Source organism: Lonchura striata, chromosome 2, assembly GCF_050655825.1.
Source record: "Lonchura striata isolate lonStrDom1 chromosome 2, ASM5065582v1, whole genome shotgun sequence".
Taxonomy (NCBI): domain Eukaryota; kingdom Metazoa; phylum Chordata; class Aves; order Passeriformes; family Estrildidae; genus Lonchura; species Lonchura striata.
This window is the reverse complement of record NC_140704.1, coordinates 34,688,764-34,712,341: the sequence shown is the minus strand read 5'-3', so window position 1 is coordinate 34,712,341 and position 23,578 is coordinate 34,688,764. Positions and strand designations below refer to the sequence as shown.

General features: G+C 41.3%; 1 protein-coding gene and 1 long non-coding RNA gene across 11 annotated transcripts in view; one reads left to right on the top strand and one right to left on the bottom strand.

Moving 5' to 3' along the window:
• LOC146768188 (uncharacterized) overlaps positions 1 to 21,652 on the top strand; it is a 37,814-nt gene extending 16,162 nt beyond the window's left edge. The window contains exon 3 of the long non-coding RNA XR_014951838.1: positions 733 to 21,652. This is a non-coding gene — a long non-coding RNA (uncharacterized LOC146768188). The remainder of the gene's footprint in view (positions 1 to 732) is intronic.
• Positions 1 to 23,578, bottom strand: part of CREB5 (cAMP responsive element binding protein 5) — a 256,957-nt gene that overhangs the window by 8,316 nt on the left and 225,063 nt on the right. For all 10 annotated transcript variants that reach the window (XR_014951836.1, XR_002466113.4, XM_021538182.4 and 7 more), the window contains 2 exons: positions 5,960 to 6,283; positions 685 to 912 (listed from right to left, as the gene is read on the bottom strand). Coding sequence is in view for 8 of the 10 variants with exons in the window: in XM_021538182.4 (XP_021393857.1) it covers positions 685 to 912; positions 5,960 to 6,283 (552 nt within the window). In the remaining 2 variants the exon portion in view is untranslated. The remainder of the gene's footprint in view (positions 1 to 684; positions 913 to 5,959; positions 6,284 to 23,578) is intronic.

The following is a 23,578-nucleotide window of genomic DNA, read 5'->3' as shown; positions in this document are numbered from 1 at the left end:
GCCAGGGGGCAGACCCATGGGGGCAAAGGCCACATTGCCATGCTCAAGGGCACGGTGGCAGAACTGCTGTCACCTACAGCTCGGCCACAGCCAGTGCCTGGGTGCTTCTCACACCTCTGAGGTTTGTGGGAGAATGTTTTGGAGGAGTGCCATTCTGCAAATGGTTTTCTGCCCTTGGCAGCACACAGGCACACCTCTGCATGAAACAGAAGTACTGTGCCTACCATAAGAAGGACAGCACTGTAAAAAAAGGTTTTATTGTCATATTCATGGTATTTTCATCTATCCACTTCATTTTCCTCACTGATAGATTAATCAATTTTTGCTTCTATCTTGCTGTCTTTGAATGAGGGTTTAAAACTATATGCCCTGCTCTGAAGAAAATTTTTACAGACGTATTAATGGCACTTCAAAAAAAAATCCCCACAAAAAGCAGTGACAAGGAAAGAAAATAAATACAACTCCATCTAGTGAAGGCTTCTAAATCCCAAGACAGCTTTTTCCTGGCTTATCCTGCTAAAATGTAATTATTTCTTTAATTGAAGCACACGCATCTTGATTAACAGACTGATTGTGCTTGAGCTCCCACTAGGAGCTGACTGTGTGGGGGCAGCCCCAAAGGCACCATCAGTCAAGCACAAAGAGCCCCTCTGTGTCTTCAGGGGCACAGACAGTGGCTCGCACCTGAAGCTGCATGTTTGTCTGGGTGAGCTCTTCTGCTTTCTTTTCCAGTGACATCACCCAGACCTTCCTCTTCTGTCTGCAGCGCGTGGCAGCAGCTCGGTTCCTTTCCAGAAATTTCCGCCTCCTCTCATCTGGGTCTTCATCCACCACCCTCCTCCGGCGACCTCCAGTCGGCTGTGGTGGCTGTACCGTCTGTGTGGGCTGCATCTGCTGTGCCGCCGGCGAAACCTGCAGGGCAAGAAGACGTTTTGCAGGGGGTGGCGAGGCAGGGAGGTTACAGAGGGGGATGCTGAAATGGGAAGGGGAATCTCACACACTCTGCCTGCTCTCCAGGCAAAGTCTGCAACAGGCTTAAGTCAAAAGCTGCACCAGTGCCACTGAAAGCAGATGCTGGCAAATCATTGCCATGGTCGAAAAAAAGATTTTTTTAAAATGATCATCTGAGTATTTTTTCTCGCTTGAGTTAATTCTTAAAAGCATTCACTTAGATGCATTCTCTGCCACCACCTATTTCAGATCTGAAATGTCCACTTTCTCTCAGGGTCTGTTTCCATCAAAGCAGACTGTAGTGGTCTAAATTCTGTGCCTCTCTTTATCCCCTTGTCCCCCAGTTGCCTCCAAAATTTTTGGTGATTTATGTTTTCCAGGCTTCACCATCTCTGCCTCAATCTCTGCCATCTCTGAAGTCTGGAAAGACTTTAGGTTGAACCTGTGTTTTGAGGAATTGAGTTTGGACCTGTGTTTTGATGTCCCTGCACTGCGTGGATAAGGGCTATTCCTCTTACTAGTTTCCATTTGACCTCTATGCTGTGGATGCTATACTTGTTTTTATTCAATTTATCCCTGGCTTTGAGAGTATAGGAACACTACATCCAGTCCACTGCTACAAAACTATGGAAAAAGAGATGTATTTATGCTTTTTCAAGTGCAGGGGAATATTGATCCTGCTCCTGAGAGTAACTGGCCCACAACATTACAGAAAAGATGCATGGTGGGGGCAGTGCCATGTAAACTATTCTCCAATTGACTCCTGGGCAGATGGAACATTCCCATGTCCATCAGGAACCAGCGTCAGATTTAATGTTCAACTGCCTGGGAATAGGCTTTTGGACTACCTTCCTTCCTGTCTGTGGCACCCAGGCTGTGGGGCTCTGGAGACACCCTCTCTCTTTGTCTGCTTGAGATCTGGGAACCCAGTCCATGGGTCCTATTGCTCACACTCAGCTCACATTGCTGCTGCCACTCCTGCACAGTCTGGAACAGTCTGGAAACTGGAATTGTTGACTCAAAATTAATCCTCTTGTTCTGGCAAAGGCCCAAACCTCCAAGGTGCTTCCTTTTGACTCCAGGGAGTGGACGTACTCAGTACTTTGTCAGACAGAGCCCTGAATTTCAATTGCCGCAATTAACATGTTTGCCTAACACCTCTGTCTGTCTCAATTAAAATGATACTATCGTCTTGAGTCTTGTGAAGTTGAAGTGGCCTTTCTGTCTAGAATCTAGTTTGCTCCCTCCCCCAGCTGACTTGTGGCAATTACAGTGGCAATTTTATGTGTAATTATTCTGTACATCTGATAACACTTTTTGCATAAAGCCAAATTTATTCCCAGCTTTATGTTGCTCTGTCAGGGAATTTCTCTCAGGAGCAGAAAAAAAGTTTATGTAAGAATAACCTAAAATAAATAAGCCACCCCACATTTTTTGACTGATTGTTAAAATTTCAGCTTGCATGAACTCCGTATGTTTGCTGATAAAATTTTCAACACGCTGTGCACACTTAGGGTTGGAGTGCCAGGTCCATGGCAGCTGCAGTGGGCACATCCCCCATTCTCAACAGCATCCCTTGCCTTCTGCCAGGAGACTGCTGCCAAGGGATTCCAGCTGCTCCCTGTCCACCAGGGCTGGGCATGTTGCCTCTTTAACAGTATGTCTGAGTGCAGAAGTACCTTTTAATGTCAACATCTCATCAAAGACCTTTCATTTTCCTACACATAACACCTTTCCAGACTTCAGAGATCTGATATTCCTGCTTCCTTATCCCTTTTTGCTCCTTTTCCATTCAGCTTTAAAAATTCTTGCTTCTTTATCCTCTCAATGAAGTCTGGTACAAAGGCAGAAAAGGTAACTATACAATTTTTTTTTGTTAATTCCTCTCATATGGCCATTTTCTCCTGAATAACTAGTGAGTAATTTTGTTTTCAGAATATACCAGGCAGTCTCTGGGTAGTCAGAGTGCATTTTCAGAACACCAAAATCTTCTCTGCATCTCAGGAAGATGTTAATTACAAGAGCTGCCATTATTCTACTAATAATGTCACGTGGGATAATTAACTGACTCTTACTTGATAGCTCTTAACACTGAAATATGTTAGACTATATCTTAGTAACCATCTAAGCATCATTCTCTAGCAGGATTTCATTGCCCTGACTAGGACATAAGAAAGAAAATGAGCTAAATATAAAAATGTAGGTTAATTTTGGTGTTCTTAGAGAATGCTCATGACATATCCATCATGTATAGAAACATAGGACAGCTAAGAGAAAGAAATGGCATCCAAACCGCAACTCTGCTTGAGCTATCACTCTGCCAAGTTTGATATAAAGAAATCCTTAGAGGACCAATGCAGAATAACAGTATAATTTTTGTAGTTGTTGAGACAGCATATCTAGAACTTGGTAAAATATCTATCTTTCTCAGAAAGATACCTATCAGAAGCTGATTTCTACTTTTATCCAGTATTTACTTCTGTTCTTTGCAATTTACCACAAAACTAATACTCATTCACTCATTCTATGAAAACATAATGCATCAGGCTCCTGTGTATCAAAATGGTATAGAAAAGCATGAAATTAATTCTTGCATTACAGAAGGGCACGGTGCAGAATAACAACAGTCTCGGCATGGGAGTATGCAGATTACAGCAGCATGGACCATGCTGTCATTTGGCAGGTGGTTTGGAATGGAAGAATCTGGCTCAGAAGAATAAGGAGGTTAATAATTAGAAAATCGCACCATAAAATTAACGTCTGTTGGAGAAATCTGATCCCCAAAGAGGCCATTACCACGGGGACTATGGATGAGCTTTGAAAGTAATAACTATGTGGTTATTACTTAGCAAGCCCTTCTTTTCCACCCTCCAATGCATCTGCTCAGAAATCACTATTGCCTTTGCACCAGAGGAACAGATGCACAGCAAGTGCTCTGCTGCCTGGGGAAGCCACTGACCCTGGGATTCCTACTCCATCACCCTCTGTCCAATCCCTTTGGTGACGCTTACACCCATCAACAAGGTGAAGATCTCTTTGAACTCCCATGGGGTCTGTTGCCTCCGGCGACAGACCGTGCATGGCAAAGCTCATCTGACAGCACAGAATGAGCTCCAGAGGCTCAGTGACCCTGACACAGCTGTGTGGCTGCCAGTCAGTCCACCTACCCATGTGCCTGCATCTCTTCTTGCCTGCCTGAGAGACTTTTGTGGTGCTAGCTAGCAGGGAATAAAAAGCACAAGAAGTTGAAGCTGTCCTGTGTAAGAAAGTCAATGTCCCTGTTCAAGTGGGCCTAGAGGAGGAGGCCTAGAGGAGGAGGCCATTAGAGCTGTCCTCAAAACTCTGAGGTTTGTTTCTTCATGGTAGTTGTTTTCCCTAGTTTTCTCCTCATCTGATTAAAGTGGTGCCGTGGATGTTTTACAGCAGTGCTCCATACCACGGGATCTGATGCCCTCAACTGCATTAACATGTTTATCCTCCTAACCTCTCAGTGAAAGTTAAGTGACTTCCGCCATCTCATCCATGGAGTCCTCAATTGGCTAAGCCCAACTTTATCCTTACTCTCTCAGTGATCTCTAATACAGAAATCAGGTTACTTTTGGTTTCTCTGATATGAGATGATGACTTTTAATTGGAGTTTTTAAACAACTGCAAGGAAAATAACTCATTAACAGATGAGAAAATAATTGAATTCACAAAGTAAAAACTGAAGTAAACTTAGGAAAGCTCTGGACATCCTCTCACAGGGGAGTCTGTTGCTCTTACTTAGACTGTTTCTCTAAAGCTGACAATTCATTTTACATTAGCAAATACTTTAGGGAAATCCCATGTGCTTGCAGATTCTGCAGTAATAAAGCTAGATGTTAGTAAATAGTTAATGTTGTGGGACACTGGGATGCCAGCCAAATACTCTCATTTTCTTTAATGTTTTCTAAGAGCCTGTCTGAAAGGTATTTGCAAGCAACACAATACTTCACAGATTGAACTTCTTATGGCTGGCATTCCTCTTTGTCCTCACATTCCATGCACTGCCTGTTTGTCTTCCTTAACATCGCTCTCCAGACCTGACATGTTACAGTAACTGCCCCCAGAGCTTTATTTTCTTGTGTGATCCTGATGCAGAAGCCTATAATCTGAAGACATTAATAGAATTCCTCTTAAAAATTACTCTGCTAAAGTTTGTGCTTACTAGCTCATTAATTCAAGAAACATTCAGTTCAGATAACAAATTATCCAAATTGCTGAAGCCAATATACCTGGTCCAAAAAATTGAGTCCTCCGCCTCATTCAGTGGAGACCTTCACTGACTTGTCACATGAATACAAATCTAAATTGCCTTCTTTGTTTAAATCTCTCTCCTTGGACTGGCTTTACCCTCCTTTTTCTCCTACCACAACAAGCACCAACTACTGGCTGCACTCACAGCTAATCCATCTCCCATACTATGCAGGTATCTGTCCTCTTCACAGGGTCTGGATCATTTAATCTTTTCCAAGCCAATGTATCCTAACTTAAAATTACCTCTGTTATCTCCAGTCTTGAATACTGCCCCATGCCCCATACACATACCAGTGCCATTTCATTTCACTAAAGACTTTGTTATGTATTTCTGCAGGTAGAACTCATACAGATTGTTAAATCTTGGCCTGAGAAGTTCAGGTTCAAGCACATTAAGCAACATATATAATGTGCCAATCTCTGTAATAAACCTCATCCATAAAAGGATATGTGGCAATCTTCAGAGCTCAGAGCACTGCAAAGACTTGGAGCTCCTTATAAAGTAAGAAATTACAAATATCTAGTAAATTAGGCAGCAAAGCAAGCTGTTGCTTCACTCCATTTTCTAAATAAAGTTTGAGCATCCCCATCACCACTAGCAGACATTTACTAGCAGCCCGAGGGTCTTGTATCTAACAAGATATGCATGCAAGAAGAAACAATACTGAGATCAGGCTTTAACTCCACCCAACAGCAAAACTCAGAGATGCAGTAGCACATGAAGGTCTACCTGTGCTTGTCCACCCGAGTGCAGCGGTGGGTGCGGCGAGGTCTGGTGGTGTGCTGGGTGTGCATGAAGGTGCGAGTGGGAGTGGTGGTGGGGATGGTTCTGCTGGTGGTGAGGCTGAGGGTGAGGATGGTGTGCTGGATGCTGGTGCTGATGTGGGTATGAATGATGAGGTGGCAGTGTCTGGTGCTGATGAGGATGTGAGTGCATATGATGGTGCGGTGTCTGGTCCTGTCGCGAACTCATCATTTCCATCATGTGGCCCATGGTGTTCATATTCCCATTTGACATGGCGGCAGGATGATGAGTCAGTGCTGCCTTCAGTCTCTGGAACAGAACAAGGCAGAAAATTCAACATTCATACATGGTGATGTGACCAAACAGAAATGCTGTTGCAGAAATGGTGCCCTGTCTTGAGTTTTGAGATTTATTTAGTTTTTCTCTTGCTGTTCCTTTACTAAAAGGCATCTTACTTCAATTTGAAAAATAATATATTCTTGGTCTCTAATCTTGTTTTCCACTGCAAATATTCAAAGATTAAAATGTCTGAATTGGAATTTAACAGGTTCACATTTCCTACTGTGCTTCTGAGGAAGAATAACTATCTCTCTGGCCAGTTCAGGAGAGTTACCTTCAACAAGTTTGTATTCTTACAGCTTTTAAATAAAAGTCTGATTAAAATAAAGACACAACAAAGTACCCGTCTTGTTTTCACTTCAAATATTATTTTAAAAACTCATTGGAAAATATATTGAATTGATTTGTTTTTCAAATTCTGGCATACTAGTGTCCAATCTGTTATTTCATCATAAAGATGGGAAAATAAGTGACTTCAACCTGATCCTCCTTTGCTGAAAAGTTCAAGTGTGTGTTGTCCTTTTATCACATGCTAACCTCTCTCTGTTTTGTACACCACATATCACTGGATTGTGCCCTGGAATCTGACCAGGGCAAAACTTTCCTTAGTATCAGTGGGATTTGTTCACTTTTGCCTGAACACACCTAAAGGCCAGTATGAAAGGTTGAAACATTTTGGACTGCAGCATAGGGCCTTTGTGTACAAAGAATATTGCAGAAATACAGAGTAAAAAATTTCCCTTTCAGCACAATTACAGGGTCATCCCAAAGCCATGAGCTGTACCGGCATACAGACACCTTGCAGGTGTCATCTGACCCTTGGACTACTGAAATTGCCAGCCTCCAACAAGAGTGTGCCAAAGGTCAAGCCTCACAGATGCCAGCTAGGAGAAGAGTTTCTTCCAAACCCATAGAAATCTCCTTCACATCCATGGTTCTGCTTCTTGCTCAACACACAATGCACAGGCAGCCACCCAAGACCTCTCTAACTCTATATGGTCGAATAAGTAAATTGATTTACTCTCACTAATGCAAGTAATTAGCAGAAAATGTTAAGATAAAAAAGAAAGGGAGGCGGTGCATGGTATCACTTGATAGCAGACCAGCACAATTTGAGTTACTAATAACTACCTCATATCCAACCAGAGGATAGAATTAATAGCAGAGAACTCATCTGTAGGAGATGTCACCATGGGACAGTCAGTAAAAAAATGCAGTGGTAGGAGGCAGAGAGGTGAATTGTAGGAGGCACAGAGGTGAGCCTTTCCCCCTAGCAATATCTATCTGTGGGTCACAAATGACTGTCAGAAGATACTATAAGCCAATGTGACAAAAATGCCAGCAGAGGAACAACGACTGGGTTTTGGTTCTGTCTTTAAAGCAAAAAGAGTGACTGCCAGGACTCTCAGAACCTATAGATGGGGATTGCAGTCTATTTTGTATTGAAATAACATCTGGCTGTTGCAACATTGCAAGGCCACAGGTAAAGGCTTCTATATTCAAAGCTGTTACTGTATTGTGTTTGTACAACTGTTAGTGAGAAAGAACCAAATTCTTAAGGGGAAAAAAGTAAAACCAAAATAGAGGAAAAATTAGAAGGTTGTGGAAGGCAAAAGAAGTAACATTCACTTCAAAGTATCATCCTCAAGTTTTGCTATTCATGCACTTTTTCAGACTTCATGAAAGTCATTCTAGTGAGACTCTCTAATAGATCTATTAATCTAAATTTGGTGACGTCTTTCACTAATGATCAACTGGCTGACCAAGACTTAAAAAAAAAAAAAAAAAAAGGATATATTTGCAAAACACATAAAACACATCAGCATGTAAGTTTGCAAGAATGAAGTCTAGACTGATGTATTTTAAGAAGTTTCCTTTTAAAAGTCTATCAAACCATAACTGCATGTCATGTGTCCCATCCTGATGATCTTCTCAAAATTAGAGATCAAAGGTGTCTCTACCTCTGAAGTTAAAACAGAGAGCAACCTAATATCAATAGCAGTAACCTATCCTGGGCATCAAATGGAGGACTGGAGCAGCTGTTGCCCTTAACTGTTCCTGAATTCAAGTGCTACCATGGTTACTTCAAGCGGCTCCTCACAATGCTTAGAGTAACTGGTGTTACCCAGGAGTGTATTAGGAAAAATACAGGGGAAAAAGCATTAATAAGTCAAATCTTTCTCTGTGTCATGTTTCTTCAAAATTCACTAAGATGTTTTTCATGGAGCTGAGCCACCATGCGCATCTAAGACAATGCACCAACAAAAGTTGTTGCAACTTTGTTTTCTGAATCTAAATTCAAAACAACCAAGCTCCCATTAGCCAGCAGTTTTATGTGACAAATACCTTACAAAATCTACCATGTCTATTTGTCAAAGACCTCTGAAACTGAACAACAGTATATCTTCTAAAGTGTAGATTTTCAAAGCAAAAAAAAAAAAAAAAAAAAAAAAAGGCGGGAAAAACCTAGTCTGTGAATAAACTTTTTTTTTTTCAGCTGTAAAAACTGAAGCTTGCTAGTGTGGTGCAACTTCAACGAGAATAAATTATTTTGTTTTCTTTCTGTAGTCCTTCTACCACATCCATTTATTTGAGATAACAAATCAAGAGAGACAGTGAGAGGTCTGACATGCAGCTGGTTTCAGTCAGTAGGGGTCATTTCCATTTGGTCTGTGTATTTTACAAGCTCCTTGTTCAGTGTTCCAAATGGGAGGGTGGGCCAGCTGCCCTGGATCCCAGTCCTGGTAAGAAACCAGCTCTCTACATCATCCTGTCCCAGGGCAGCAACAGCCATTGCCTCCCTTTATCTTCATGCTTGGGTCAGCTCTGCAGCAGTGAGAGTCTGTCCATGCCCACATCTGGAGCAGCCTAAATCTTCTAATAACCAGTCACCGCTGCCAATCAGAAACATTCAGGGAATGATAAACATTTTTTTTTTAATTTGGTCTTCAGTGAAATCAATTGTTTTTCATGTTTCAGTTACAGCAGAGGGAGGGAAAATCACCAGAACTTGGTAAATTCTTTGCACTGAGTATGTGTAGCGCTCGAAGGGCAGGCTGCAGTTTTGTTATTGTTTCTTTCATGTCTGCTAATTGCAAGCAGCTGTTTTAGTTTAGTGTCAAATAAAATGTGATGGCATAAAAATTGAGTTTACTGGACTGACGACACCACCAAATCCCCTCTAGAATGAAATGGTAACCCAAGATCCAATTCTGCGGCCGTTCAGTTTTTCAGGAGCTGTGTGACTGACGCCACAGAGTGCACAGGGACCTGGGAGTTTGCAAACTGGGTCTGAATCAGAAGAATTGCTACTCAGACCTGCTTTCACCTAAACCTGAAATATTGGCTAAGTTCATACCCATGATTTTTAGGGCAAACTTCTTCTCCCTTTTATAAGGCAAGAGGAAATGGAGGGAGATGGAGGTCCTCACCTTTCATGACTTTTAGCCCTTACTGATTATTTTTATTATTCTATCAAAATAACATAGTCGCCAGCATCAGTTATAGCTGATTTCCACTCAGTCATGGCATTTCAATAAATGACTGTGAGTGACACAATCAAAAGAAATCTTTCACAGAGAACAGCCTGCTTTGCCTCTCATCAAGTGAATAAATAAAATTCCCTTTTGATCTTACAGGAAATCAGAAACACATATACTGTCATCTTTGATGCTGAGGAGGAAAGGGAAACAGTGGATATTGGCACTTCACAGTGTGTTGTGAACGTTGTGTTCCCTGTACAGAACATGGATCTGCTCCTTGTGGCAATGGCCCTAACTGAGACATTTACTCTGAAGCTACCCCACTGAATGCCATATGAAGGTAACACCTCAAAGAAGTTATCCTTCTACCTGGAGTATTGGAGGTTTTTTGGAAACAAGAGGGTTTCACAGTGCTTCTTCTATCTAAAGACTGACATCATGGTGCAGTTAATTGCTTGATGCTTCCTTCTAACAACATAGATCCTAACTTATACATTGAACATCTTTGGGCAAACCCCAAATCTGCCAAAAATAGCCTTCAAGCATTTGAGATCCTGAATAAAAAATAGCGTCAGCTTCCCTAACACTTCTGCTAGCTTTCTAATTTTCCTCAATTGTGACATGTATTTCAAAGTTGACTTGGTTTTTGCCCTACCTTTCTTTCTCAAATATTGTTAATGAAAACAAGACAGCATTTTTTTTTCAGTTTGTTCAAAGAATAATAATAAAAAAAAATCAACCTGTTAATTTGGAGATTGCTTTTCCCAAATTTAAAAATGAAAACAATTTTGTGGGTTTCACATGTATATTAATACTTATAATTTTAATCAATATTTATAATACTTATATCACATTATATTTTAAACAGGCTATATGTATTATATACCATAATCAGTATATGACTATAAAATAAAACTTTGTCCCATTCATGTCTCAATGCAAAAATTACAACAATCTTCCATTTTACAACTGCTCTGTGCTTGCATCAAACAATAAGCTATTACAACACCCGGATGCATTTTAGGTTGGGACAGACATGGAATGCTGGTTTTGAATAGGATTGAATCGTCCCAGCTAAGTATGCATTGCTGCACTCAGTAAAAAAGCTCTCTTCTCTTCTGGTCTGCATGTCCAAATCCCACTAAATCAGAAAGAGACAAGACCAGATGCAGTATCTAGTTAATGTCTGGTATATTCTTATGGGGAGATTATATCAGACCCCAGAAGGCACATGAAATATGATCTCAAAGATATTTTCTTGCACTAGTGACTGTGATTCTAGTCCCTATAATACAAGGGTTTAATAAGTTCCCCACAGGGGACAGAAGAATCTAGAGAGGGGTGGGAAATCAGAAAGGATTACAGACATCAAGGATCGCCACACATCTGCAGTTCAGTAGCAACCTCAAAGTAATGATCTTGATTAGCCAAACTTTAGGGCAAGCATACCATTGACTTCAGTGTCACTAATACTGTTTTTTCATCTGCAATAGTCAAGCTTTCTTTCTAATTCTAAGCATCATACTTAAAATGAATATACAGAGTTAAGCCAGTGACAGCTAAAGCTGTGAACAGAACATCACCCAGCACATTTCAGAGCATTACACTGAATTTTATCTTTTCCTTTAACTACAACTGCAACAAGAGAACTTAGCATAAATGTCACCCAGGTCTTTTACAGTTGGCTGCTGACAAGCATTTCACAGTGTAAATAACAGAAAGCACTCTTCGCAAATGTTCCACTCGCATTCATAAAAGTAAATTGGAAGCGATTCATCTCCACTCAATAAGCGACTGCAGATATTATGAGAACATTTCAGAGACTGGCAATTAGAAAGTCTCTGATGCCACATTAAATGCTTTCTCCTACGTTTCTTGTGCAGTAAAATACAGTCCTGCCTATCGACAGAAGGGAGGAGTAAGATGTGCAAGAAGGGCATGAAGTCCAGAACTGAAGTGACACATTACACTAATGTAAAGAGAAAAGTGGGATACATTTAATTCACAACTCGCCAGTAAACAGTGCCAAATTGCTAATCTTCAAATTATTCTCAGACTGTTTGGCAAATCTGAATTATACTTTCCCCTCCTTTTGTGCTTGCTTCCCCACTTAGTCGGATTTTGTAACAACATGAACAATGGATCATCATCCAGCCTTCAGTGCAGCTCAGCCTCTAATAAAAACAACAAATTTTCTCCCTTGTATTTCCAAATGCAAACTGAATTAAACTTCAGCGGAAAGCAGCAAGAATCAACTGCAAACAATCAAAGCAGCAGTAAAGCTAATAGACACCACACTGCTCAAGGATGGGTCAGCTGCGAGAGCTGCTCCAGTGTCCCTGAGCTGGGGGCACGGGGGAGCTCTGAGAAGCCACGCTGCCCGCTGACATCAGCCCCAGTGACGGACGACTCTCTGCATGACTGCCAGTTTTAAGTAATCCAATGCAGGTCAAAGCCAGGGTGGCCCAAGGGTATTCTGTCAGAACTGGCATCTTCTGGTGATGGCGTTTCATTGAGAACAGCCACGACTCCAGGGACAGCAGAAAACCTAAGTCAGTTTACATCCCAGCTCCACCCAGCAATTTCCTTCTGCTCATCTCAAAATACCTTGCAAAAGAGATAAGTACCAGTATCCTTGTGCAATGCACCACATTTTTAAGGATTAGAAAAAGACTAAATTCTCTGTTCCTATTCTACATGCATTTTAATGAACAAGTAAATTATAACCAAGGCAGAAAATACACTGAAAGTATGGTTTATATTTCTCACTATATACTATTTCATGAATAATTTCTCAAATCAGTATTAAACAACTGGATTTAATTTTCACAGGAGTCAGGAAATGTAAAGTTCAAAAAATCAAACCCCTAATTCCCACCAAGTCTAAGTCAATCCCTCCATGTGTATCCATGACAAGGGATATTTAATTATGTAATCACACAAAAGACTGCAAAGTGATTTATTACTGGCAAATGGTGTCATATAATTTCAACACACAATACCAATGGAAGGATCCAAAAAATACAACCAACTTCTGACTGCTTTCCCCACTGTGTGCCAGAGTCCAAAAGAAAAGCAGCTACTTAGCTGCTACCTACCCCTGGAGAGGCCAGTTTCTGACAGCAAAATACCTGACACTTGGGGATTAATTACCTGCTTGCTGGTTTTGTCTGGGACAGACCAAATTGTCTTCACAGTAGCCAGTATGGGACTGTATTTTGGATTTGTGCTGAAGACAGTGTTGATAATACACTGCAACATTTTTTTTTATTTCTGAGCAGAGCTTGCACAGGGTCAAGGCCTTTTCTGCTTCTTGTCCTGCCCCACCAGCCAGAAGCATTGGGGTGCACAGGAAGCTGGGAGGGGACACAGCTGGGGCAGCTGATCCCAGCTGACCAAAGGGATGTTCCATACCATCTGATGTCCTGCTCAGGACATAAAGTGAGGGGAAGTAGAAGGAAGAGGGGGATGCTCAAAATTATGATGTCTGTCTTCCCAAGTCACTTGATGGGGCCCTGCTCTCTTGGAGATGGCTGAACACCTGCCTGCTCATGGAAGTGAATTAATTCCTTGTTTTGCTTTGCTTCTGTGTGGCTTTTGCTTTACTTATTAAACTGTCTTTATCTCGATTAATGCATTTTCTATCCTCTAGCCTTCTGAATTAATTCCCCATTCCACCAAGAGAAAGTGAACTAGCAGCTTTGTGGGGCTGAGCTGCAAGCTATTAGTAGTCAGACACCTATCAAATCACCACTCAAGTTCTCCAAATAGTCAATCTTTTGCTTACTTAGTCGTCCAGGTTAATCTATGGGCTATTCCCATTCATGCTAGCTACACTGTCACCTGTGGAAAACACAGAAAAAAGAGGTGGCAATAAAATCTCTCAGTGTTAATCACACCCTGTAAGACACCATGAAAACTTGGGCTTAAGGGAACTTGAGCTTGTACTGCTCATCTTCATGATCTGTTCTCTTAGATCCATTTTAAAGCTCATTCCCAAGGTGAGGCACCATAGATTCTTTTTTCACATTGGACTTAAAGCACTTTTAGCAAAGTATCTGGCAGAGGGGTTTTGAAGTTCAGGTATTCCTCACATCTGCAAACAAATGCTCTAAGTAAGTTTCTAAAATCATGTTTCCATGTTCCAGGACAATGCAAGTGGAAAGTGTTTGTACAGTGCTTGCACTGCTATATATATTCATATATATATATATATATCTTGCCTGAGAACATAACAAACATTTATGATTGTATTTAATGAGAAAAGTGGGAATTGATTTCAGAGGAAGGTGGGGAATTTCCTGTACAAGCCAGATATAGAAAAAAATCCTCAAATCAGGGCACTCCAACACTGCAAGGAACACTAGGTTTGCATATTTTAATCTGTACTCAGAGATCACAGCAAAAATTTCTCCCTATAGAATACTACTCTGAAGCCTTGAGACCCCTTAATGTGTACTTTAGCTTTTTGACGACAACACAAATTGCTTACTTTTCCCCCTCATGAGCATAAAACACACACCAAGAACACAAGAAGGGCAGGTTCAAAGTCTTTCCTGTCAGAAGATTTTTGAACTTTCATCATCCACCTCTCACTAAGGCTGATTATGATTAAGTCATTCACATTCAAAGAAAAATGCCATCCAAGTACATAAAACTTGGGGGTTTATTTTTTCCCTTCACTGGTGTGATTTTTGAGTACTCGTTTTTCCTGGATTAAGTCCAGCACATTTAAAGGGCTACTAGCAAGCCAGAAATCAGATACATGTGCACTAAAAAGTCCTTTGATTTCATCCCAGATGTGCAGTGCTCAAGGGCGTACACACACACACACACACACACACACACACACACACAGAGCACACAGGACACGATCTGGTCTGTAGATTTTGTTTCAAGATTAAACCAATGAGACTCTGAAATGTAAAACTGAAGCCCTGACCACTTACAGCCATTAGAGATCCCAGGGCTCTCTGTGAAAGAGTATTGATGTTCATTAGCACCTTGGCCTGACTGGAGAATTCACTGCAGGTAATTAGACATTGTCTCATTACCACGCAGTTTCAGGTGAAGTTATTTTTCTTCTTCGTTTCTAAAGGTAAGTGATTCCTGAAACATTTTTAAAGCATTCATGGATTTTTTTTTTCCTGAAGAAATGACTAGAATAAAAAGTACAGTAGGGACATATAAAATGAAAGTATTCTTGTGGGTTATATAACATTCTTTTAAAGCTTTATTTCTTCATCTAACCCAAAAGAATGAAAATAGCATTTTAATTCAGCAGACAGCTTTCAATTATCTAGCTATGAAAACAGGATGTCTAGTGGCTTTTTAAATACATGCAGCCTGGTACAGCAGTAGTAGGTAGATACAAACCACAAAAAGTGTGAACAGGTTAGTTTAGTGTCAATTTTCACTGCTATAATGAATATAATTTATGCTGAGATTTATATGAATGGATATAATGAATATTCAGCACAAAACACATCACTGTTGATAAGTACTGTCCTATTACACCCCCATGTAAGGTCTCTTATGCCCTTCCAGGTTTTCCCATGTTGTCCCCCTGACTCCATCCCTTAAGCTGCTGCCCTCCACCGTGCCCCTTTTGTTCTCCACCTGCGATGCCATTTCCCTTTGTTCATAGACAGCTCAAGTTGCTGCCTTGTTTTTCACCACTTCACATGTATCAACTGCTTTCAAACAGTGCTGTCTTGGGTCAGAAGCATTGAATTTCAAAGCCACTTGAGGCTTCAGGAACAGCAACATCTCAAACCTCTACCAGATACCAGCTGCCTACTCTATCAGTGCTACAAGGTTTTTTAATATACTTTAGGATAGTTACAATGTGAAACAAGAGAGAAAAAGAATGAAGCCTTCAAACATTCTTTTTTTTTTTTTTTTTTTTTAATTGGAGTTGGTGATTTACACTGAAGGGTTTTACTTTGTGTTTGAAAGGCCTAGGAATGCATCCTCACATAATCCCCATGGTTCAGTTGACAAGCAATGACAGTAAAATGCCATATATTAGCAGCTCACTCTCTTGCACGTGGCATGTTTACTCTTCAGCAATGCATCTTTTCAGGGTAATGTCTCAGAATAAACCAAAATAACCACCTTCCCCAGCAAAGGGAAGGATCCTGCCTGCTTGGTAAGCCATTGACTCAACCTGTCATTTCTGGACAGCTGGATTTGGCTTTCCCTTGGCATGCACCACAGGATACAGAACAAATTTGTTTTGCACAGATCAGGGGCCTGGTTAGACCCACAGTTGCAGTCACACAAGCAGGATTTCCTTTCCAGAACCAAGGTACAGTGTATCCTGCCCTGCTTCATTGTGGACCCTTCCCTCTTCCTCCTGCCAGTGGAAAGAGGGCATAAATAACCATCTAAGGCCAAATTCCTGGAAGAGGTGGCCTGTCTGGGGACAGACAGGAGGACAGCAGATAGGAGTCCATGCAGCAACCTGAGGGAGGTAGAACATCATGTGTTGGGTGAGCACCAACCTGAGAATGCGGTGATGCTAGAACCAGACATCTCCTCAGCTACCCAAAGCAGCTGCCAGCATCCTGGGAAGAGACCATTCCTGCCCACCAGTTATCTGCCTGTGCTCACTGTCCTTCACAAATGAGTCTTCTGAAAAGCATGACAGGGATCCAGTAGCTCCTGCCCTACCTTCCTTTTAAAAAATATTTCTTGTGTACTTCTATGGAGTGAGAGAGAAAGGCATAAATACCATCTTGTTTAACACATCTTCCTGTCTCCTCTCCCTGCCTTGCAGACAGCATTATACATCTTCCTGACACCACCATTGTCTGATTCATTTGACATATGCACCAGAAAAAAAAATGTCATGTTCTGAACAAGAACATAACACTGTGATCTCATTCCCATCTCAGACTCTACAGCACCTCCCATTTCTTACTGTTTTAGAAAAAGAAGGACTGGGAAGCTTTTCCAGCTTGTTTACAAGGAAACTTACAGAGGAGACGTGGAAATGGGAAACCAGACCAAGCAAAGGCACACAAGCACTTACACAAGTGTGTTGGAAATCAAGGTAATGCCTCAGGAAGTTCAGTTATTTACATCATACTTAAGAGTCTGAAGCAACAAAATCTTTTTCATCTCCTATTGCTTAGGAATATTGAGGAACACAGAGATTTCCAAAAGAGAACCCCACTTTGAGAGGTGATGGCAGGGACATTCTGACTGTATTACAAAAATCACTGACCCCTTCTGTCTCACCATTTTCCTCTCTTTCAAAACAAAAAAGTCTCAGGTATTATTACCCACATCTGTGACATCAAAGGTTATGATAAAGTTCCTCCTTTTGTCTGGCACACCAGCAAGTCAATGTAAGGCTTCCTGATACCTTGTCTCATGGAACCATAGAACGGCAGAACCATGTGTGGGAGAAGGGACCTTCAAAGATTGTCTAGTTCAGCCCCCTCCAATAAGCAGGGACATCTACCTTTTCTCTGGGTGCTTCACCATTCTCATCATAAAGAATCTTCTTCAAATCGTCTTCCTGCATTGTGGACTAAATCTACCCTTTTTTAGTTTAAAACCATTACTAGATATCCTGTCACAACAGGCTCTGCTATGATGTTTGCCCTGATCATTCTTGTAAGCCCCCTTTAAGTATAGGAAGACCACAATAAAGTCTGCCCAGAGCCTTCTCTTCTCCAGGCTGAACAGCCACATCTTTCTCAGCCTGTCTTCACAGGACAGGTGCTCCAGCCCCCTCATCATCTTTGTGGCTTTTGTTTGGACTGACTCCAACAGGCTCATGTCTTTCCTTGTGCTGAGGAACTCAGAGGTGCATGCAGTGCTCCAGCTGGGGTCTCATAAGAGTAGAGCAGAGAGACAGAATCCTGTCCCTCAACCTGCTGGCCATGCTGCTTTGGATGCAGCCCAGGATACAGTTGTGGCAAATTTACATTGCTGGATCATGTCCATTTTTTCTTTCACCAATATCCCCAAGTCCTTCTTGGCAGGGCTGCTTTCAATCACTTCACCCCCCAGCCTGTATTGATACTGAGAGTTGGCCAACCCAGTTACATGACCTTCACTTGGCCTTGTTGAACCTCATGAGGTTCCCATGGGCCTGCCTACTTCTTGGGTGAGCCCAGAGTCCCTCTGGGTGGCATCCTGTCCCTCAGGGGCTTCCACTGTGCCACTCAGCCTGTGCCATCTGCAAACCTGAAAGTGCACTTGACCCCTCTGTCTGTGACCACGATGAAGATACTAAACAACATATTGCTCGATTGCAACCTTCATTGCCCCTCATGAGCCACAGGAGGTCACAACGAGAGATGGCTGTGCACTGGCAGCTGGGACCCCGGCAGTCCTGCCTCAAAACTGTGCCTCTGTTCCTCTTTCCCAGTGAGCCACAGGAACGTCTGCTCTGCCCACAGTCTTAATAACCCATTAGCAGCCTGGCCAAATGAGTGAACCTCTCACTGCTACTTCTTTTTGGAGTTCTGCCAAAGGACAAAAGACCGGGGCAAGGAGGGTTGAGACAAACCAAATCAGGTACTTGAGTGGACAGAGGAAGAGGTAAAGTGGGAGAAGAATTGGAGAGGAAATGTTGAGGAAGCTATTTTTTCATTTTTTCTCTGCAGTTAAAGCATTGACAGATAATTTATCACACATTTTGATGGTGCTCCAGCTGGCAGGGAAAAGAGCTATCTGTTTATTAATTCAATTAGCCTGCTTATTTATCAGCAGAGGGTGAGAAGGTGCAGTCACAGGCCAAACTGTGCCAGTCTCAGACCGCCTGCTGAGAGAATGACTTGGAGTGGGAACATCCTGCCCCCCCATTCTCTGGCCAGTGTGCTCATCCCTGCACTATCTCAGGCCTTCTGAGGTAAGAAGAGGAAAAAAAAATCTAGTAGCACACATTACACACACCAGTGAATGTCCAAAGCATGCTACAAGTCAAAGCCTCACAGCTTTGATGCTGTCAGTCCCATGCCCTAAAAGTATGATTATGTCTGACATTCTGCCCAGAACTGAATTTGTTACTTAATTAAAACAGTTGAATACACTTTGAATTTTGAATTCAATGGGGATATTGTTCAAATCAACATATTAATACAGCACAGGGCTGCTGGAAGGGGTAGGAGAGGACAAGGAGTGGGTACCTTCCCACCAACATTTGTCATCTTTGAGAAAGAGACATCTGTGGAGGAAGAAGAAAATGTAGGGGGAGGGAAGGCTGGCTTTGGAATGGTAGAGAAATGCCCTGAGCTATGAGGGCTGGAAGAGTGGTGAGGCCACTTCTTCATTCTGCCTATTGAGGACTATGAGTTTTCTTTGCCACTTGTTAAAACATCTCAGACTTCTGACTGTAAAAGCTTCAAATTCAGAAACTGTTATGCAAAATGCTGCTTAGAGCTATCTGAAATGAAATGTTTCTAAAAACATAAGATATGTGGGAAGTCCATGGTGCTGGAGTGCAATTTCCCCATAGCCAAAAAAATCCTCCAGCCCTAAAACCTGCAGACCATCATTTCTATGTGATTCCAATGCTGTCATAATTTTTGTCAATATTTATTTTTCTCTCACTTCTTTTTCTGTCACACATAAACACAGTTGCAATATAGATGTACGGACTTCTAATTTTTATGTGCCGACATAAAAGGCACATATGGCTTCCCATTCATACAAGTAAGTCCTGCAATGCTTTGATTTAAAAATGAGACCACTGACAAGGACAGAAGGGTCTCCTTGAGATAAGGCTAGGACACACATGCTCTCAAATGCTCTTTCATTGCTCTTCTCATTTTGCTTCTGCACCATAAGATGTTTAAAAAAATCAGAATTTAATTTTTTTTTTTATTTAAGTTTCTTTAGACTTGTTCTTCTGCCTTCTGAACTCTTGCAGGTTATTACAAGGCAGGACACCATATCTAATCAGGATGGCAGTGAATGTTTCCACTGCACATAAGCTCAAAGGAGCCTCTTATAAAAAAGGTTCTCTATAAATACATCTCCTCTGCCCCTCAGTTTCACAGCCAAGTTTGCCTTTACTTCTCCTGGCTGATGATTAGTTTAATATTCTGAACCAAGATCCTGCTTGACAGATGATTCCGCTACCACTGATAGTTTAGACCACCTAGCAACATTTTATAAATTCTTAATTTTCTCACTGCAGCCATATTGAACTGTTTCGTGCAAATGAGGCTTATAATTACCCAGATAAATCAGTCCAAAGCAGTATTTCTTAGGATCTTTCTCAATTTTCTCCCTGGAGGATGGGATCCCATCTGCTTTGCTACATTCAGGCTAATTGAAGGGCACTGACTTTTCCAAATGGATTCATTAATTACTCTTGCCAGATTCTCTGAGGGGTCCCTCATTCAATGGGTGACACTTGTGCTGTTCTATACCATCCACCCATGTTTAGCAATGTAGCTCTGACTCTCAGCTGGGAGCTAAAACATTTGCAGATGCGTTGGCAGGAGTGGTTCTGGCCTTTAACTGTACAGTGTTACAAAACAAATATAATTTTGCTTCTCCTTTGCTTCTAATTTAATATGCATTCAGAATCTATAAATATTGTAACCGTGACTGTTTCAATATGTTTTATTCCTTGCCATCATATATATAAGCAACTACCCCAAAGACAAAACAGAAATTTACAGGTATTGCATTGCCAACAGCAGAAAAAGAAGAGAAATAAGCATTTGATGCCATATTGCAGAAAATCTGGTATATGTAGCAGCATAATGTGAAATTAAACTATTACATTTAAATACAAAGCTGTTCCATATAATTCTGAGCCTTCATTGGTTTTATTTAGTTACAGCAGCAGCCTGGGTTTTCAATAAAACATGTAATCATATTGCTCACTCAAACATCAGGCAGACACCAAAGGAAAATAAAGACCCATTTAACAAAGGCCTAATTTAGGGGAGGATTGCCACCACCTAGATGGTGACCATCTTCAGATAGGAGCAGGAAGAAGGGAATGTGCCAGCACTCATGGAATCTGGCTCTGCTGGAAGCTGTATCAGTGTTCCCCGATAGCAGGCACAATTTCACACTACTTAAAATATTTTATATATCCAAATGCTGAGTTGGTTAATTCAGGTCTATGAGGCAACTGGCCTAGGAATTGGTGACACAATCTCTCATGAGTGAACAACAAGCCTTCATGCTTTCCAGGAACCCTAAAGCATTTTGTAAACATCGGACTCAACCGAGGAAGTTGCCAGTCATCTCTGCACAGGTTCATGCTGCTGCACCTCACACTGCTTTGAAGATGAAGGCAGTGTCACTAGATGTGGTGGAACACCCACTTTACATATCACTGAACTAAAACTCTGAGATTGCCTCAATATCAGAGAAACCTTTAGTCTCAGAGCCGGAACCACAGTCCAAGAGCAGACTTTCTTACAAACAGGCAACAGTACTGCTCCTTTTAGCCAATGGAATTGCAAGTCTCCAGGATGCAAAAAGAGTCAGTCTTCTTGTGCCTTACTAGAGGCAGTAACATAAATCTAGGAACAGAAAATAGAAAAACTGTAGATATAGATTTTATCTGTAACTAGGTTGCTACTTTGGGCAGTCAACATCAAGCAAATAAAAATCCGATGATACAACTTATCTAACAAATCAGTGAATGTATAATTCTTCTCATGTAATGTGTCAAAGATAATTATTCAGATAAACAGATCATGTACATAGGGTTGTAGGTATGAACACAGGGGTGCATGTAGGGATGTACTTTACTCTACAATTTAATATGTTATTTCTCTTCTCTGACATCCTTTCCTTCTTAGCTCGGCAGTTGTGCTTCCCCAAAGCTCTGACCAAGATGGACTCAATAAGGAGACTTTTTTTTTTTTGACAGAAAATTTCTTTCTCACAACTTCCCCCTCTGATTCACAGCTTATCTTTTCTACATGAGGTAGCCCCGCTCACTCAGTAGCTAAAGAATTCACTCCTTCACTGGCCAGTACAGCAAAGCAATGCACCTTCAAAGAGAAAGTCTGAAGTAACTCTGTCATCACCTGGCAGGACAGTGATTTGATTGGCTGGCTATTTCTTTTTAATTTTTGGTCGCATTTTGTTTGTCTCTCATCTCTCCCTGGTTTATAAACAACCATTCCATGGTCAAAAAGCAATTCAGAAATTGTTCACCAAAACAAGTAAAGCTAAGCAAGGAGGCCGTATCTTTTGCTGTTATTTCATCTTTTTCTTCATGGCTAGTGCTGGCAGACCAAATGCAGCAGACAGGCAGGCAGGTGGGCAGACAGGCAGCCCCCTTCCCCTGCTCTGCCCTGCCAGCTGGATGGTGGCTGCAGGGCAGCTACACTGCGCCGTGTCATCTGAGAAGCTGGACACGTCAGTCCATCGAGTCCCTGCCAGCGCTGCCGGCTAGCACCGCATCTGGCTGTGTTTGAGCTCTCAGAAGGCAGACAGGGATATTTTTGTTTAGGTTTATACATTTTATCACATTTATGATAATGAAAATCTATAGCTTGAATACTCTTGGTCCAAAGGGACCTGGGGATCCAGGACCCATGAATCATAAGGAACGTTTTTCAGGGAAAAAGACACTTTGTGTTTTGCAATGTAAGAAATCAGTCTAGACATTACCAAGTTTTAAAAAACAATGTCGAAAGCAGCCCACTAAAAATTTTCTGAATTATTTTTAAAAAATTCAAAACCAGATCCACATGCTCAAATAAACTTGATCACCAGCCCAAGACAGTGAGCTAGTCTCGGCCCTAGCTGCAGCACTGCTACACCTTTTTAATCTGGAGCTGAGGAATATGACATATTATATACACCAGTGAATTGTAAAGTAGTTAATTTTCTGGGCAGCTGACAGAAGTGATCGATTGGCCTCACTCCTTACAAATGCCTCACCTTCTTTCTTCTCCCCCTGCTCTCCTCCCTCCCTGCTCCAGAAATGCCTCAGACCGCAACATCCATCAAGTCACATACACTGTTTTGCACAAAGCTTCGCAGGACAGCAAGCAGGACTTCATGTTTGCTCTGTATTTCAGTATTACAGACAGCTTGGCACTGCACAGCTCTGAACCAGACCATAGTATTATTTCTTATCACAAGCCCTTTTCTGTTGCTGATGCTTGAAGAACTACTGTTGTTTTATTTCTCATTACGTTTGAGGTGGAAGAGAAAATGTAATGGCATATAGTAGCAACAATAATGGCATATAAAACAACACTGCAAGTTGTTTTCAATTTTTCCCAATTCTTTCCCATCAATTTTATCAGCATTTTTTCCTGTTAGAAGAGCATTCTGTAATATTTTAGTAAGATTAAGAGACAACCTCACTCATTTAGTATTTTCATTTTTTTAAAAGAGGTTCCTATATAATTTCAACAGTCTTCAAAGTCCATACTTTGAAAAGGATATTTTTTCCATTATCTTCTTCTGATTGAAAACCATAGAGGCACAGATGAATGTGTTTTTCTGATCTTAAAATCACTGTATTTTAAGTAAGAAGTTATATGGTTGAGAGCAACATATATCTAACAGGATTTCCCCACAAAAAGAAATAATGGTTTAATTTACAAGTGTTTCATAAATTGGTAAATGCTTGGGTGGACCAAATAGTGTCCACTTAAACTAGACATATACAAATTTAAATTTGGCTTAGACAGGCAGGTGCTCAGCAGCTGCTTCCAGAAGATATTATTATTATTACTATTAGCCATGTTGATATAAAAATAAAACTCATCTATACTAGACATACTGTGATTTATTTTTCTTTGGCCTCCTCCTCCTTTTGATTCTGGGGTTT